The sequence below is a fragment of the Pyrus communis genome, chromosome 11 (genome assembly GCF_041283825.1).
Source record: "Pyrus communis isolate YQ-2024b chromosome 11, ASM4128382v1, whole genome shotgun sequence".
Classification (NCBI taxonomy): Eukaryota; Viridiplantae; Streptophyta; class Magnoliopsida; order Rosales; family Rosaceae; genus Pyrus; species Pyrus communis.
Genome location: NC_142575.1, coordinates 8,978,652 through 8,997,470, shown reverse-complemented (window position 1 = coordinate 8,997,470; position 18,819 = coordinate 8,978,652). Strand labels below are relative to the sequence as shown.

At 35.8% G+C, this 18,819-nt stretch overlaps 1 protein-coding gene and 2 pseudogenes across 2 annotated transcripts; all 3 read left to right on the top strand.

Moving 5' to 3' along the window:
- Nucleotides 1-4,226: 4,226 nt before the first annotated feature.
- LOC137742478 (ABC transporter A family member 2) lies at nt 4,227-10,282 on the top strand. Of its 2 annotated transcripts, none has more exons than XM_068482359.2 (16): nt 4,227-4,919; nt 5,754-5,985; nt 6,084-6,253; nt 6,381-6,566; nt 6,682-6,777; nt 6,854-7,054; nt 7,154-7,313; nt 7,399-7,625; nt 7,874-7,991; nt 8,081-8,157; nt 8,332-8,421; nt 8,532-8,675; nt 8,949-9,254; nt 9,336-9,416; nt 9,563-9,739; nt 9,861-10,282. In XM_068482359.2, the coding sequence occupies exons 1-16, from the start codon at nt 4,551-4,553 to the stop codon at nt 10,125-10,127; spliced, it is 2,901 nt and encodes a 966-aa protein (XP_068338460.2). In that variant the 5' UTR covers nt 4,227-4,550; the 3' UTR covers nt 10,128-10,282. The 2 variants fall into 2 exon arrangements, with proteins under 2 accessions (XP_068338460.2, XP_088536201.1); XM_088680075.1 differs by having other exon boundaries at nt 4,482-4,914.
- Nucleotides 10,283-12,736: 2,454 nt separating this feature from the next.
- On the top strand, nt 12,737-13,767 carry LOC137741724 (F-box protein At1g30790-like; annotated as a pseudogene).
- A 1,521-nt stretch (nt 13,768-15,288) lies between these two features.
- LOC148692853 (putative F-box protein At5g52610) lies at nt 15,289-16,475 on the top strand (annotated as a pseudogene).
- Nucleotides 16,476-18,819: the final 2,344 nt, after the last annotated feature.

Below are 18,819 nucleotides of genomic sequence, written 5' to 3'. Positions count from 1 at the left end.
CTAAAAGTAAATGAGGTTTGAAGCAAGATATATAAGATATAATCAAAGAGAATTATTATTAGAATTTTAAAATTTTCATTCTACATTCTTTATAAGCATATTTTTGTTTCTAATTATAGAAAGTTTGGAGTGTCAAATGAGATTTTTGGAGTGCTAATAATAACAAGTTATAATTATTTATTAAGAATGTGATAGTAAAGTATTTCAAATAGTATGATTTTATTTGTATATATGAATAGTAGTGGATACAACCACATGTCTTATTATTTTTCCTTTTAGAAAAAATTAGGATTTGGTCCTTATCCATAAGTGTTTTTTGACTAAAACATTAATAGTTTTAAATTTTCTGTTGAAGTCCTTTGACTTTTGTGTACGTCAAATTTTTAAGATTAATCAAGTTCTAGGTCAGATTTTATTTCTTTAACTCAAGAAACACATTTATTCATTTCCGTTTCTGTTCTTGAATCTGTTTAGGATAGTTAATTTATATGTAAGGGATTTTATTGTTGTTCCATATCCCTAATATCATCTCTTCTTCTTTTTTTTTTTCTGTTTTTTCTTTTTAAGAAGAAGAAACGGTAGTGGATTTATTCAAAGACTTAGAAAAGCATACAATCATCAAGGAGTGCGTCACAGATTAAATCCAGGTGCTCCTCATACCAATCATTAGGAAAATTCGACATTATAGCCAACTTGGCTAATTTATGCGCCACACAATTGGCGGATTTACGAACCTGGCAAACTTTTGACTCCACAATTCGCTTTAATTTGAGTACAAAATTTTATAGGTTTGAAGAATTGAGTTATTCTTCTCTAGCTCTTTCGTTGTGTCTGCCTAGATACTCATGGCTAGGCAAATTTTGGAAGATGTCATCCGGTACTTGAATAGGCAAAGATTAAAAGAGGTGCATCTGGTATTTTTCTTCTTGACATATACCATCTTAATTGGATTGAGTACGTGTTGTGTTGTATGTTTGTAAACCTCATCGGGACAAGATATAGGATTTCATCTACTTTTGAATATTTATTTTATTCTCATTTTTCTTTTGGTTGATTTCAATTCATCTTTTGTCAAGATTGTGGTCACTTTCATGCCTCTTTTGTTTGAGCCTTAATGTGGGATTGTTTTAACGTAATTATGCTGAGGTTAATTTTGTTTACTTGTAATTGCAACAAATGACAACCATTATTCATGCTATGCTTGCATAAATGACGTCATTTATGTACGTAAGTCCTTTTTGGGAATTTTGTTTAAATTATTTGGCGAAAAAGATAAATTGTTAAAGAAAAACAATTATACATTGATTTTGTTTGGCATAACGATTGGCTTAAATGCATCAGGAAGTTAAAACTCATATATACTTTGAGTCAAGTTGAAAAATATTTTGGCTTCAATATAACATTTGAGTGTAAAAGTGAAGCTCGCTCCAACAACAAGAAGATATTGTATTCCAACAAGAATAATAACATTTTAAGTTTGATCCCAATGTTTTTTCCTTCAAAACACACATATACTCAAACGTTAACCATTTATCACTTTTGGACTCAAATATAAGAACATATAATAAATCATTATAGATAGATCCAAACGATCGCGACAAAACTTAGAGGAGATAAGTTTTTTTATTAACCATTTAATTTTTGTTATCGACTCGAAACAGCTTAACCTCTAAGTTTCTAACACTGATCAATATGCATCTGAACAAATCTTGTATTCAGATAATATAGTTAAGTGAAAAGTTGAATAATCAATGATGGTGATATCATGAAAATTTCTACTATGTTAGACATTTTTCACGACCGTTGAATGGGCTTAACTAAAATTTTGAATGGCAGGGACTAAACAATCATTCCGAAATAAAATTTGAGTATGCTTAGTGGATACTATTTGGCATATAATATATGCTGATATCCTTTGTTACTTAAAGTGCAAGCAACCGAAAAGTAAATTTCCTACAGATTATGGAATCAATGGGACGTAACACTTTTGCACATTTTTATATCGAATGAGTGGCTACCATAGTGCCATATCATGTGAATTGATAACCAAGTGCGATTCTATATTGTTTTGGGAAACGTGCTACCAACCTACACGTTGCCCCTTTTTTGTTACATTATCAATGGGTTTTGACTATCTTAGCACCACTTAAAATAGGTTGACATTAGAGAGGAGATCAAATTTTATGTATCCAAAATCACTGTGTCTCTCTGTCTTAATTATGACCGATATATATATATATATATATATATATATATATATATATAAATGTATTAAATTAATGATAATAAAGTTAAAGAAAGTTAGGTTTATTAAACACGGGTTAGTCAATGGTCACAGAAAAGCTATAATTATTTGAGGTGCAAAAGGTTTGATCTCATTAGAGAAACCAAATAGGTGGCCTCTCCGTGGTCTAACCATTGATTGACACGTTTTTATAAAATTAATTTTTCTTAACTTTATTATCATAAATATATCATTCATGATTAAGACCACATCCATTTTGAATACAGAAAATTTGATTTTTGGACTCCTTTTTTATATCAATTAAAAAGAAGTTTGACTATCAACTACCATATCATGTGATCCACAAAAAAATGGTCTAAAACATTAATCTTCCTAGCATTTTCCCTTAGAATGTGTTTTAACTAGTTATACAATTAAACTATGAAACGAGAATATCATTTAACAAGTTTACTCAAGTTAGAGAGTGTTGTTCAGATATGAACTTATTCATATTTTTCAATTTGTTATATAAACTAAAATTTTAAGCAATTTGTCAAATTAACTTTACAAAATCATTAATTTGTTTTCTCACCCTAATTCTGTTAAATTTTCCATCCAATATAAGTCATGTGCGAGCATGTGACATACTAAAATGTAAACTCCCACTTGTGTATCATTACATATTTGGAATAACCAAAAGAGAGTGCATTGCATGATCATTTCATTCCTATCATATCAAAAATATTGTTCCATTGCCTGAGAAACTCTACAGTTTTTTGTCGAATACAACTTAATAAAAGGGAAGTAAGGTATTAAAATCACCGAAATAACCCTAAACACAAGTCATGTGCGATGCACATGACTTATATTGGATGGAAAACTTAACGGAGTTAGGAGGAGATAACAAATTAATTATTTCAAAACGTTGGTATGACAAATTGCTTAAAATTTTAGTTTATATAACAAATTGAAAAATGGATACAAGTTCATATAACATTTAAAAAAAATTTCCCAATAAGTATTCATTTGGCAACACAATATAGTAAAAGAACATTGTTCTTTAACAAAACGAGATCCTATGCCAATGCTATCTCATGGGCGAGATTTTGATACGAATTTAATCATTATTTTCTAAAAAGGAAAAATCATCTATGATATTTTAATCAGACATTGAAATTCAAACGAGAGGATTACTTTATTTATGTAACAAAAAATAACGAACCATGAGCGAAAAACAGAAGAGTATTTGTTGGTGATACAGTCTAAAATGAATGAAAAAGGTCCCAATAATAATTTAATGATTTGTTTTTTTTTTTTTTTTTTGTGACAATAATTATTTGTTTCTTACTCCCAAGTATTATTATTTTGTTAATACAACAATATAATTAAAACAAAATCGAAATATTTGGTTTAAATCAATAATGGCTCAACCATAATATTTGCTATCACTCGCATTTACGAGAGACAAACTTAAAAACAGTAACACATGTTTGGATGAAGAAAATAAAATTGAAATTTTGACAAAAGTCAGAATTTATACATTGTCATGCACCAATCAACTTGTTCGGATTCATAAACATAGAAATTTAAAATTTCCGTGGAGAATAAAAACTTGAAATTTGGAACCGAATTATGAAGTTTAATTAAATTTCATGTAAATAAGTGTCACTTCCAAATTTTTATGGGTGAGGGTTTAAAAATAGCAAATTCTGTATTCAAATTATATTATTCTTTTAAGTTAATCAAACAAGAAAATTCACAAATCCTACAAAATAAATCTCATCATTTTAAAATTTCATAGTAATCTTAAATTTTCTCACCAAAACAGCGTGTAACTTGCAAATGGAGAAATCAGGGGGCAATATAAAATAGTTAACGCCTAATTATTTGATTACCCTAGAAAATAACGACCCCACTAATTAAAAAATTAAAGCAAAAAAAACAAGAAAGGTCAACTTTGCAAAGTTGAATAAATACCAGGAAATATCACCAACATTTCTCCGGCTTTCCTCTAAAAATTAAAAAATAAAAATAAAAATTCTCAGGCTTCTTTTACAAAACACCAAATAAATCTCACATAAAAAATTAAAAATTGGGTAGGAAATCTCGTTCTTGTCCGAAAAGAAGCTCAAAATCCAGTGGCAAATCCGTCGAATCAAACGGGCAATTCAGGTATTCCATTTCCACCTACACCTCCCGGTACTCGACGCGTGACCGCGCCTTCCCAAACAAAAGGCCGCGAGTCCACTGGAAAAGCAGTATAAAAAACCCTGCTCACGAAACTCTCAAAATTCAAAATATCCACCGCAAAAGCTCTCAGGAAACCATGACTTTGCGGAGCGGGTTTCCGCTGCTGCACCAGCAATTCAAGGCGCTGTTCAGCAAGAACCTCCTCCTCTCATGGCGGAACAAGAGGGCCACATTTCTCCAGCTCTTCTCCTCCTTCTTCTTCATCTTCCTCATCTTCTGCATCCAGAAGGCGATCGACGCGCGCAACGCCTCCTCCACGGCGTTCGAGAGCGTCGCCAATCCTCCCGCCCTGGCCGCCCCGCCGATCCCGCCGTGCGAGGACAAGTACTACATTAAGATGCCGTGTTTTGACTTCGTCTGGAGCGGAAGCGACAGCGCGAGAATTCAGAGAATCGTCGGCGCTATTAGGGATAATAATCCCGGTAGGCCAATTCCTTCGGGTAAGGTAAGGAGCAGGAGTTTGAATTTTCGTTGCCTTGTCTCGTGTTTGGCTAGCGAGAAAATGGGAGAGAAAAATGTTGCAGCTATTTTTGCTTTTCTTTTTTTAGTTTCTAAATTTTAATTGTGGAAATGATAAAAATTTGATATTTCTTGGCCACGTCAGCTGTGCGAGAGTTTAATTGGGTCTTGCTTGAGATTTTGACCATGGGCATATTAATTTGTTTAATTTAATGGAGTTGCTTTTTTGATTTATGAGTGCACATACCAGATTTACAAATAAATGAGATTCAAAGTTATCTATGTAGCGCCAAGACAACTGATAAAGTTAGCGAGAAACACTTAAAAGGATCAAACTTTTGACAAATAAAAATTGTAGTAGCGTTATTGTTTTTGCTTATTCGTGCGCATTTTATATTTTTTTTCATTGAATGTGAAAATTGTATGAAATTATATGATGATGCTGAAGTATTCATTTCTGAAATGTATGAGTTTGAACCTTTTTTTTCCTTGGGTTATATGTACTGCAAAGAAACTTTTCAAAATTATAATATGAAAAAAAAAAGAAAAAATTAGGATTGGTGGTTGATAAATTTAGGCTAAATGGAGGGGAAAAAAATTGGAATCTTAATCCTTTTTGCTTATCTTTGTAGGTGGGTTCAGAGAGTTTGTGTTATGTTTTGTTCATGTGCATCGTTTGTTGTCTAAACAAAGTGATGATTGGTATGGTGTTAGTATGTTGTTTTCGTTGCAGGATCCTTGAAAATCCAAATTTAGCATAAGAAAGTCTGAATATCAAAATATCGGATAGTAACTCTTGTCGTGCTGTTTATTTGTGAAGGTCAAATCATTTAGGACAACAGCTGAAGTGGATGCATGGCTGTATAGTAATCCTATGCACTGCCCAGGAGCTTTGCATTTTGTGGAAAGAAACGCCACTGTTATCAGCTATGGCATACAGACTAATTCTACTCCTGTTGCAAAACGAGGGCAATATGAAGATCCCACTTTCAAATTTCAAATTCCGCTCCAAATTGCTGCTGAGCGTGAAATTGCACGGTCTCTGATTGGAGGTAATAGGTTTTGTTTCTCATAGTTCTTTATTGTTTGCAGAAAGCCTTACTTGCATGATTTTAAGCTTGACCTTGGCTCTCACATAATGACTTGTCAGATCCAAATTTTAGCTGGTTTGTTGCATTCAAGGAATTTGCACACCCTGCAATGGAGCTTTTCTCTGCGTTGGACACAGTAGGACCGACCTTTTTTCTTGCAACTGCCATGTTTGGTTTTGTGTTTCAAATGACTTCTTTGATCACAGAGAAAGAACTAAAGCTTAGACAGGTGATGGATCTAAAGCAGCTTTATGTTAATGCGTGTGATTCTGTCCAGTTAAATGGGTCTAAGTATTACTGCAGTGTTTTTTGCATTATCAATTAGTTATAATGTTTTATCTTGTTTTGGCCAACAGGCAATGACAATGATGGGTCTCTATGATACTGCATACTGGTTCTCATGGCTCACATGGGAGGGAATTATTACGCTTCTTTCATCACTTTTCATCGTTCTCTTTGGAATGATGTTTCAGTTTGATTTTTTCCTTAACAACAGTTTTCTGGTCTTGTTCCTTGTCTTCTTTCTTTTCCAACTCAATATGGTAAGACTGTTTTTTGTAAATACTTGTTTTGATTCATTATTGTACTTGCTGAAATGTTTTTAAGAAGCAATCCTTATAATAACCTCTAATCCATCCATTCTAACATTTCATGCAGCTTGGTTTCGCCTTTATGTTGTCAGCCTTCATAAGCAAATCATCATCATCAACAACTGTGGGGTTCTCTATATTTATTGTTGGTTTTATGACCCAGGTAAGATTGTCAGTTCAACATTTTGTATTACGGGTTGTTAGTTTAATGGTATTAATAGCCATTTTTTTCCTTGCAGCTTGTTACAGCGTTCGGATTTCCGTATTCTAATAGTATCTCCAAGACCTACCGAATCATCTGGTCATTTTTTCCACCTAATCTTCTTGCCAAAGCTCTACAGTTACTAGCTGGTGCAACATCCACTCCTCAAGATATTGGGATTAGCTGGAGTAGAAGAACAAAGTGTGCACCAAATGATGATGAATGTGTTATAACAATTGTATGTAAACACATTGATCTTCAAACCCCAACATATACAATAGTTTATAAGTCTTTTGATTGTTTCTAATAATTAATACTTTCATTTAAACTTTGATAGAATGACATATATGTATGGCTGGTGGTCACGTTCTTCCTCTGGTTTGTACTGGCTATCTACTTCGATAATATCATCCCCAACATTTCTGGTGTGAGAAAATCGGTGTTTTACTTTTTAAATCCTTGGTACTGGTTTGGGAAAGGTGGAAACAAAGTGAAAGGTAAATAACACTGTAAATTCAGGTTGTGCTTGAGTTTGTGCTGTTAGATGATATTTATGGCGATGTTTTTCCTCTCTTTTCATAGAGGGCGGCATTTGCAGTTGCATAGGTTCAGTTCCATCACAGGAGCAACTTACTGCAGATGATGAAGATGTCCTTGAAGAGGAGAACATTGTAAAACAGCAAACTAGGGAGGGCATAGTAGATTCAAACGTTGCTGTTCAGATACGTGGCCTTGTCAAGACATATCCAGGAACCACCAAAATTGGTTGCTGTAGTTGCAAGAGGACTTCATCTTACCATGCCCTCAAGGTAAAGAACCTTTTCTGACTTTTTGTATTTAGAAAAAAGTTGAGAGACTGAAAGGACATCTTGTATCACTTAGCTGCGTAGAGGAATCGCCTTCTGAGGTAAACTTATGGATATTTCATGATTTTCATCAGCCATCATTCATATTGTAATGCTTGAGACAAACAATATAACGCAGACACAGCGTATCTGACCAGTTTTTTTCAATTAAATGATGTAGTAACAATGGATATCTTTTGAATAACCTTCAGGGTTTATGGGTGAACTTTTCCAAGGATCAGTTATTTTGTTTACTTGGACCAAATGGAGCTGGAAAAACCACTGCAATCAATTGTCTAACTGGAATCACACCAGTGACAGGCGGAGATGGTAATACTATTCCTTCGTTTTTTTAGTTTATTGATAAAGCAATTCTTGGATGAAATCATTGATAAAATTATAAACTATATTGTTAACAGCATTGATTTATGGATATTCTGCTCGAAGCTCGGTCGGCATGGCAAAAATTAGAAAAATGATAGGAGTTTGTCCGCAGGTGAACTGCTCTCCCTCCTTACACAAACACACATAAACGCGCTCACACAAATATTAAAAAATATGCAAATTACATAGTTTTCGTCGTGTTGCAGCAACTCAATGAAATATTTAGACTTAAAATCCATCAGTGAAATATTTAGACTTAGAATCCTTATGTTGTCTTTGGTCGTAGTTCGATATTCTGTGGGATGCATTATCTGGCAAAGAGCACCTCCACCTGTTTGCTAGTATCAAAGGCTTGCCCCCGTCTTCAATCAAATTGGTATGTGCTATGCTAATTAAATGAGTAATTCTTCCCAGTATTTCACATGCCTTCTTCGATAGTGTTTGAACTCTTGGTATACTAAAGATGAATGCTCTTCTGATATGTAGGTTGCTAAGAAGTCATTGGCAGAGGTGAGGCTCACTGAGTCAGCCAAAATGAGAGCTGGGAGTTACAGTGGAGGAATGAAACGTCGCCTGAGCTTTGCGATAGCCCTCATTGGTGATCCAAAGTTAGTCATTTTAGATGAACCGGTATGGAAATTAGAATTTTTTCCCCATTATATTTGAAAATAAAGTTCAGAGATTACATAGGACATCAGGACATAAATCTGCTCTGAAGATTAGCCCTGAATTAAGCTAATTAGATAATAAGCCTCATATTAAACTGATATAATAATCAGACCTTTATTTAAGCTGCATGCCTAGAATCAACCCTTATACTAAATGACAACTATCAGCGTATACCAACGAGAAAAAGTTTATCTAGACACTCGACATTTATATGATTTAGTTTATGATCTGCAGACAACTGGTATGGATCCAATAACAAGAAGGCATGTGTGGGACATCATAGAGGATGCGAAAAAAGGGCGTGCAATTGTCCTTACCACTCACTCGATGGAAGAAGCTGACATTTTAAGTGACCGTATAGGAATAATGGCAAAGGGTAGGCTCCGTTGTATTGGAACTTCAATCAGGCTTAAGTCCCGGTTTGGGACTGGTTTTATTGCTAATGTGAGCTTCACTGGAAGCACCAATGGACAAAGTTCTCCAAACAGGGATGCAGTTACTACACCTCACCATGAGGCTGTGAAGCAGTTCTTTAAAGATGTATGTTAATTTGTGAAAATGATTTAAAACTTTTTTTACACATAGAAAGGTTAATTTCTAACAAGGGAAAAGTTTCGACAGCATTTGGATGTTTTACCGAAAGAAGAGAACAAGGCCTTTCTGACTTTTGTTATTCCTCATGACAAAGAGGGGCTTTTGAAGGTAATCATTTCACTTTCTACTTTCTTGTATATACTCGATTAAATGAAACTACTATGAATGACTTGTTCTTAACAGAAGAGTCTCAGTTACGGAGTCTGCAGTTTTGCCACTGTTCTTATTCCTTTGGATTTTATAATCTTCTGCAGAATTTTTTTGCGGAGCTACAAGACAGAGAAAGTGAATTCGGTATATCAGACATCCAACTTGGTCTTACAACTCTTGAAGAAGTTTTCTTGAATATTGCGAGGCAGGCAGAGCTAGAAACTGCCACAGCCGAGGGGAGGTTGGTCCCTCTCACTTTAACATCCGGAGCCTATGTCGAGGTAAGCACAATTTCACTCCCTTTGTAGTACTCCGTAGCAAGATACACTGGCAACGACAATAAAAGCCGGCATAAGTTCATGTCTTCCTCCTTTACACTAACTTATTTCAATGATTTGGCAGATACCTGTAGGAGCTAGGTTTGTGGGGATTCCAGGGACAGCTTCCGCTGAAAATCCAAGAGGGACTATGGTAGAAGTTTACTGGGAGCAAGATGATTCCGGTGCCCTCTGCATATCTGGCCACTCACCTGAAGCTGCAATACCACCTAATGTCGAACCAATGTCTTCCTTGGCTCCAACTTCACGCAGAAGCAGCCGGTCACGACAAGTTCGTGGAATTGTGATTCACCCGGACCAAATCAGTAATACTAGTCCTACTGTTAGTTAACAAGTTACCAGAGGTACATTTTCTTTTAGACATTTACAAAGTACCATCAGTGGAAGCACATATACATTTTACAGTTATTTTTAAATAAATGATTGAGAAATTACATGTAAATTACAATTTGTCGAGAATCTTATTATATACTACTGTCTTTCAAATATTCGAAGTTCAGAAACAGCCTTTAATTTTGATTCGGTTAGGTGAAAGGTTGGCCATCGTTTTCTTTTTCTTAGAAAACAGAGGAGAAACTTGTAGGATGTTGCCTGCAAGAAAAGCCAGAGCAGATTATTTAACGTATGACGTTGAATTCAAACTTAGAATTTGTCGATTGTTTAGAGACCCTTGACCTTTTGGTTGCTTGCTGACTAAACAATGCCCATTAATTCACGTTTTTTTGTAAAAAATACAAATGTTTTATTTTTTTCAAAATATTTTTCGTAAGCATTAAATTTTTTATTTTATAATGTATTTAGAAGAGAATTTACGATTTATTGAGCAACAAGTGTATATTTAGTAGAATATTTAAGTTGAAAAGTAAAAAAAAAAAATAAGAACAGTATAGAGATGTTAAAATGTATATGTAGTGTATTTTTTTATTTTTTATTTTTGGAAAATATTAGAGATGTTAAAATCACCTCTAGGTAGGCTTATACAAAAAAAATAGCAAAATTTTGTTTTGTTATGTAGGCTTTCACACTCTTTTGGTTGGTTCTATTAATATACTTTTCCGTTCAAATATCTTTAAATTTAGGTTTTAAATCGTTGATTACAAGTGTTTAAATATGAATTATAATATATTTTCTAGGGAAAAGTATATTTTGAAGAGGATGAATATGATAGTTTGTTGTAGTGGTAAGAAAAATTAACAAAATTGTACAAAATGATTCAAATTATTGGGGTGCAGAAAGTAATTCGTGACTTTGTGGCACCCCTAGAATTTGAACCATTTTGGTACATTTTTGTTAATTTTTATAAATTTCTCTTACCACTACAATAAACTATCATTTTCATGTTCTTCAAAATATATTTTTCAGTGTGTGAAGCTCGACTCGTTTTCTAAGCACACGAGAGTTCACCTCGTTCTGCGAGCGCGTATCTCACCTCATCATGTGTGAATGTGTTCTTCTCGTTCTGCATGTGAGGTGTTCGCATTGTTTTGCGTGCCAGAAACCTGCCTCATTTTGCGTTCACAGAGCTTGCATCGTTTTAGTGTGCACGAAGCCAACCTCATTTTACATGAAAAAGTATATTTTGAAGAGCATGAATATGATAGTTTGTTGAAGTGGTAAGAAAAAGTAACAAAAAAGCACAAAATGATTCAAATTCTTGAGGGTGACAGAAAGTCATCGCATGACTTTCTGGCACGCCCAAGAATTTGAATCATTTTTATTAATTTTTATTTCATTTATCTTACCACTACAACAAACTATCATATTCATTTTCTTCAAAATATATTTTTCCGTGCATGGCCCAACTCGTCTTCTAAGCACCCAAGAGTTCACATCGTTCAGCGTGCGCAGAGCCCGCCTCGTCATGTGTGCCCATGTTCATCTCGTTCTGCATGTGAGGTGTCCACATTGTTTTGCATGCTAGAAACCCGCATCTTTTTACGTCCACAGAGCCCTCATCTTTATGGCGTGCACGGAGCCAGCCTCGTTTTCCATGCACAAGGTTGACCTCAATTTGTGCGATGTATCATGCCTCTTTTTCTGTCCGCAAGCTCGCCTCGTTTTTGCTTGTCAGACGCCCGCCCTATTTTTTGTGAGCGGAGCCCACCTTGTTTTGCATGTCATGATTCGCCTCATTTTGCATGTCAAGCCCGCCTAGCACCCTGTCTTTTGACAATAAATGCAAATTTTTTATTTTTGCAAAATATTTTTCCTGAGCATTAAATTAAACTTTTTAAGGAATTTGGAAGCTGTTTTACAGTTCATGGACCAACAAAACATATATTTAGTAAAATATTTGAGTCAAAAACTAGAAAAATAAGTGAAAAATATAGTAGTGAGACCCATATAATTGTCAAATTGGGTTCGATGCTCAAGAATCTCAACAAAAAGTCTCACCTTAGTTTTCAAAACTTCACAATGAGGCGAATGTGAAAATAAACAAATTGAACAGTGATTTATGTATGAATTTGCAAAACCGACAGAAAACCACGAGTTTTAATCCACGCTCCTTTGTAAAAAAAAGCAAATTTTTTATTTGCTCGAAATATTTTTTTAAAATTTTTGTGTAAAAATTAGAGATGTTAAAATCACATGTAAATAGCAACATTTTGTTTTGTTAAATAGTCTTTCACCCTCTTTTAGTTGACAAAGAGAGTTTTATTAATATACTCTTCCCTTCAAATATCTTTAAATTTAGGTTTTAAACCCTTGATTATAAGTGTTTAAATACGAATTATAATTTGTAGGGAAAAATATATTTTGAAGAATATGAATATAATAGTTTATTGTAGTTGTAAAAAAAATACAAAAATGTACAAAATGATTGAAATTCTTGGGGTGACAGAAAGTCACGCGTGTTTCTGCCACCCCAAAGAATTTGAAAGCTCTGCAAAACTAGTTGTGAGTAGTAAGGATAATCTCCCATGAATCTAGTAGATATTCATGGCATCTGGTTCGGAGCTCCCAAACGGAGTTATTAGCTTTCAGAGATACTTTCGAGGATATCCGCGAAGTCTCTGAAGCGCTTCAAATGTGTATGCAAGTCTTGGTCATTTCTCACCCGCAACCCTTCCTTTGTCAATGCCCATCGAGAATTCTACTGTGACCAGCAGAGTCACCTCCTCACCACCTGGGACGAACCTACAAGACAACAACACTTCTCCATAAAAATCAACCAAGAAGGAAGTCCAACTCTTGTCACCCACCTTCTAAAACCTCCAATACCGCCAAGCAAGAATGTTGAACGTCTCTACGGAGCGCTGAGCATCAGTGGCTTAGTCTGCCTTTACCTTTCTGACACCTTGTTCACCATTCAAACCGATCACAACCATCCTGTTCGAATATTCAATCCTTGCACTCAAGAGTGTATAGTTTTTCCTCATGATTCACTTGCGTACCGCACCATCCTTGTTACGCACCACTTTGGGTTCACTCCCCTCGCGAACGAGTGTAAGGTCCTTCAAATAAAAAGGTTCCAGCCTCTAAAATCGAGAGGGGGAATGAGCTTTATGTTTTTCAAACTAGGTACAAGTTCATGGAGGCGAATAGAGGTAGATATTAACGATCTCCGATTTGATCCGCTGAAGTGCCAGTTTGGCAGGAGAACCGTATTCTCCATGGAGCCATACATTGGATGCATGACTCAACACAAAATATTATCGCGGTTTTCGACCCTGAAGACAAGAGATTCAGAGTCATCCCATTCCCAAAAGATTATGATTACGGAATTCATGGTATTCACGATAAGCAAGGTAATATATTTGAAACGGAAGGGTGTTTGGCTCTAATAAGTGACAGGCAATTGAATCAGATGAATACAATGGAATTATGCATTTTGAAATGACTACCAAAATCAGGTGTGGGTTAAGAAAATTATCACCCTTCCCCTTAGCTGGAGGGAGTTAGGATACCATATTCCTTTCTATACTACTCACAATGGCGAGCTCCACCTCCTCCAATCTTCGAGATTATGAGTTTTAGAAGTGAAAGTTTTTTTTTTTTTTTCCAGAATCGATACTTCCGAATGATATTCGGCTGAATTTTCTTGCTAATTATGATGACAACATCGTCCCCTTAAGGTGAGATGACTTATTTCATTTTCAAGCTTCAATTCAATGTTTTTTTTGTTGAATGTTGCAATTTGGTTCATTTGCTAAATGTTTTTTTTTAAACATTTATTCAACAATTATCGTCTATGAAATATGATCATAGAACTTCCCGACCAAGTGGAGGCTTTTGGTGTCCAATTATATTCGTCCACTTGGCAATTAGACCAAAAGCCGAAAATTGAGAGTAACCAAGTCCAAAGTAAAATCAAAGAACATTATGGAATCGGTCCCTGACAAGTGAAATGTTGAAAAAATAGTGTTTGAGGCCCTGAGGGTTCTGGCTAGAATGAATTTTGCTTCAAGTTACGTAATAATTTTGCTTTACTTAAGACTTTATTTGTCGTCATTTTATACTGTATTTTGAAATTCTTCTACATGAAAAACTTGGATCAATACTTTGGATACTTTATGAATAACTGTCTGTTTTTGGCTCCTGTTTTGGTTTCATTTGTATCCATCAACTTATTTTTCCAATGTTGTAAAAAATAATGCCCCTAATTTGCCATGCTAACTGATTAAATTTTGGGTCAAACTTAATACAGATGGAAGTGTAAGAGGAATTAATCGAAATTTTGTGGTGGGTACCTTCTGTCTATGTGTGTTCATCACAACAACAAAAAATTAGAATGATGAACTTGTTCTCTGTTTGCCCTTGGATTGTTTGATGCAATGTTGTGGTGGGTAATTTTTTTTTTCTTTTTCTTTTATGTCAATCAATGAGTACATTTTACTGCTTTTTGGTTACAAATTTTGTTCTTATGTTCTCACTCATAACGTCCACGAAGTTCTTTGGTGGGTACATTTGGCTGCTTTTGGGGTTTCAAATTTTGTTCTTGTTTTGACTCACAATGAGTACTGGGGAGTAAATGGCTTCTTATACCCTAACTAGTCACAAGAAATAACAAGAATATCCTAAACATTATCTCTATTCCTTTTTTTTAAATGCATTTCCAACAAGGTTTTTATCGAGCTCCATAAACTATGAAGACTCCATATCTTTCTGAGTACTTAACTTCATATACTACGTTAATGAACATTTTACTTTTTCTTTATAAAACAAAAAGAACAGAAAAAAAAAAATGTCTTGACAAATTGACATCAAATATTAAATCAGAAGTAGTTTTATCTGTCCTTGTTTTACTCTCCAAAGGTTTTAAACAATTCAACAAAAAATGAAAACATAGCTGAAGTGACGTTTTGTTTATTTTTTTTTTTAAAGATACAAGCGGACGGACCAAAGCAGCTTACTGTATGGCCTGTATTCCCAACTAGATCTTGTCATTTCTTTATATCCTCTTACTCTTCTTCTGATACAAACCAGGAGCTCCATCGATCAGCCGATAACTTGCATCCTAAGAAAGTAGTACAGAATATAGATCAATATACATGGAATCATCAACTGGTCCAGAGCTCCCCAGCCAAATTACATGCTTCGAGATACTCCAAAGGCTACCGTCTAAGTCTTTGATGCGCTTCAAATGCGTATGCAAGTCTTGGTCCTCTCTCACCCACAGCCCTTCATTTGTTGAGGCCCATCACCACTTTGGATGCAACAAGTACGCTTACCTCCTTCTCACCACTTGGGACCAAGTCACAAGCCAGCAACACTTCTCCTCAGAAACCGACCAACAGGGAGGTCTTACACCCGCCACACGTGTTCTAACTCTTCCAACGCTGCGAACCAATGGATGTCGCTATACTGCACAAAGTATCAATGGCTTGGTATGTCTGTACCTTCAAGTAAGGACCACAATACCTCCATTCCCAATCAAATTGATCATGGAAACCCAGTTCGCATATTTAACCCTTGCACACGAGAGTCTATTGCTCTTCCCCACACTTCATCCGCATGTAGCACAATCTATGTTACACATCATGTTGGGTTTAGTCCTCTTGCAAACGAGTACAAGGTTCTCCAAGTGCAAAAGTTTGTCCGTGCTGGGAGTATACATTTTATGTTCAATGTAATCACATTGGGGATAAATTTGTGGAAATGCATAGAGGTAGACCTTAATAATCTCCCTTTTGATCCTCATAGATGCCTGTTTTATGAAGGAAGCGTGTACGTCAATGGGGCCATACATTGGATGAATAGGTCACAAAATATGATTGTGGGTTTCAACATTGAAGATGAAAAATTTAGCAGAGTGATCCAACTTCCTAAAGATTATAATCTTTTTAGGGTTGATCCGTTTATGGTTGAAGTGTGTGGACGTTTGGCTCTAGGCGACAGGGTGCAGTTGATGGGGCAAAATATAATGCGGTTATGGATTTTGAACGACTACGAAAATCAAGTGTGGGTTAAGGAGTCTTTCACTTTTGCCATTCAGTGGAGGGAGTTGGGATACCCTTTACATTTCTATACCATTCACACTGGGGAGTTCCTCGTCCAATTTCCAAGATTAAGTACGGACCAGGTCGACCTTGCGCGTGCGAGGGTGCATCTGTACGATATAAAGAGTGAAAGTTTTAGGAGTGATGAAATTGTTTTGCCCGCAGAATGGACATTTCGGAACAATACTTGGTTGAAGGTGCTTACTAGTTATGAGGATAGCATTGTGCCATTAAGATGAGATACGGCCTACTTCATCATGGAAAATGATTTTTGCACAACATGTTTCTCTTTCTTCACAGCCATGTTTAAATTTGTCCATTGATTTTCTTTTGCTTTATTCAAACCAAAGTCCAAAAAGAAACCGGGTGGGCACAAGTAGAAATATAGTGCGTGGAAATCAATTTCCCTATCATTATCAAAGATTTTAGTCAATGGTTGCATATTGTTGCAAGATGAGGCCCTCTTAAAAGTTGATATTTCTCCCGTAGAGCAAACTGAGAAGACATTGGGATGACATATTTGGGAAGCAACGATCAGCTGCTACAACAATTCCGTCATCTAAGACAGTTTTTCTTCATCTTTTTTTATTTTTTATTTTTTATTTTTTATATTTTTATGAGGATGATAATGTTTTGATGTATTTGTGTGAAGGGCCTGAATATCAACATACTATTAGAATGAAGGCTACTTTTACATTATGTTTACCCTTCATATCTTTTGCAGTATATAATGCGAGCTATATGGGATGTTCTATAATGATTTTATAAAGATTTAATCTCAGTTTATTATCCTCAAGTTTCGTGGTTTTTAACATTTGGTACATGAAGTTTTTTTCGTCCAAGAGTCATACCTAAAGTGTTAATTTTGGGACAGTCTCGTACATCAGTTAGTCTGGCTGTTAAGTCTCCCATTAACCAGTGATGTGGCACCCACATGGACAATGATTGGATGTCACGTGTCAATATAGGTCCCACGTGGATATTAAAAAAAATAAACATAAAAAAAATTGAAAAAAAAAAAAAAAAAAACGTCTTCTTCCTCAACACCCCCGGACCCTCTATCCCTTCTCTCATCTGCACATCTGCATCCACCTAATCTCTGCACATCCATCCTTCCCTCACCCCACTCTGACCCGACTCTTCTTCCAACTCGAGCACGAACCCTGCCAACATTACCCCGGCTCCGACTATCGTCGACCCCAACCGCAGACGATCAAGTATCCCAAACCCGCTACAATAGCACTCACAGACCATCTTGTAACGCCAACGATTGCCAAATATCAAAGATGGGGAGAGGAGAGAGGAAAGAGAGAGAGAGAGGGGCCTCAACTTAGAAGCCAAAATGCACACACAGAGATCACATTCAAAACCAAACCCTAAAAATTCAAGAAATTCGCAAACGGAGATACAAAATTGCCCTAATTTTTCTCTCAGATCCGTTCCCCCAATTCTTCTGATTCTAATAAAGATTGAGTTGAGGTTGGGGTTCGCTCAGTTTTCGAGTCGTGGCGTGCGTAAAAGGAGCCATGAACCTCCCTCCCTTCTCTCCTCTGCACCTATCCAACCTCTGCACATCCACCTCGCCCACCCAAAATGACGGCATGACGATTCCGCCCCTCAAAATTGATGCTAAAAATGATGCAGTCGACGACCGTCGGTGCAAGGGTAATGTTGGCCAGGTTCGAGCTCGGGTTGGAAGCGGAGTCGTGTCGGGGGGGGGGGGTTGAGGGAATGATGGATGTGCAGAAGTTGGATGGATGCAGATGTGCAAATGAGAGAAGGGAGGGAGGGTCTGGGGGGTGTTGAGAAAGAATACACCTTTTTTTTTTCCTTCAAAATTTAAATTATTTTTTTAAATATCATGTGGGACTCATATTGACACGTGGCGTCCAATCATTGTTCACTTGGGCACCACATCACCAGTTAACGGAAGATTTAACAGCCAGACTAACAGATGTATGAGACTGTCCCAAAATTAACACTTTAGGTATAACTCTGGGACAAAAAAAATTCATATACCAAATGTTGAAAACTACGAAATTTAAGAGTAGTAAATTGAGATTTATAGAAGTAGGTTTGAATGAATTCCGTTTCGTACTCTATTGAGATTCTTATGATCACAAAAGATTTCAATTTTTATCCAAAATAATTACAAAAGAAAAAACACATAAAATGTTGGAGGAAACCAAATTTTCCTGTGAAAACACACTGAGTTGTTGTTTGGAGCTAGTTTAAGCAATGTCCAAGTAGAATATTATTAATGTTGGAAAATATTAGTATTTTATGATTATTTGGGTTTGCTTGTTAGTTTAGTATATGGGCTTAGCCCATTCAAATTAGGGTTTCTAGGTTTTTCTCTTTATAAATATAGCTTATATTACGGGTGCAACTTGAGTTGGGCCAATCCGAACCCATCCATATCTAACTTGACTTTAAACCTGAGCAAGTGGGTTTTTATTTAGTTATAACCCACCCGAACCCAACCCAATTTCAACATGTTCATTGATTAGGTTGAGTTGGGTTGATCATTTGCCTGTCCATCCCCAACCCAACCCAACCCAACTAACCAAACTCAATCTAACC

Excerpts from the sequence above, each read along its gene's own strand:
- LOC137742478 (XM_068482359.2), top strand. The coding sequence starts at position 4,551 with ATGACTTTGCGGAGCGGGTTTCCGCTGCTGCACCAGCAATTCAAGGCG. Across the intron at positions 6,567-6,681 it reads TTCTTTTCCAACTCAATATG|CTTGGTTTCGCCTTTATGTT; the intron begins GTAAGACTGTTT and ends CATTTCATGCAG. Across the intron at positions 7,992-8,080 it reads ACCAGTGACAGGCGGAGATG|CATTGATTTATGGATATTCT; the intron begins GTAATACTATTC and ends TATTGTTAACAG.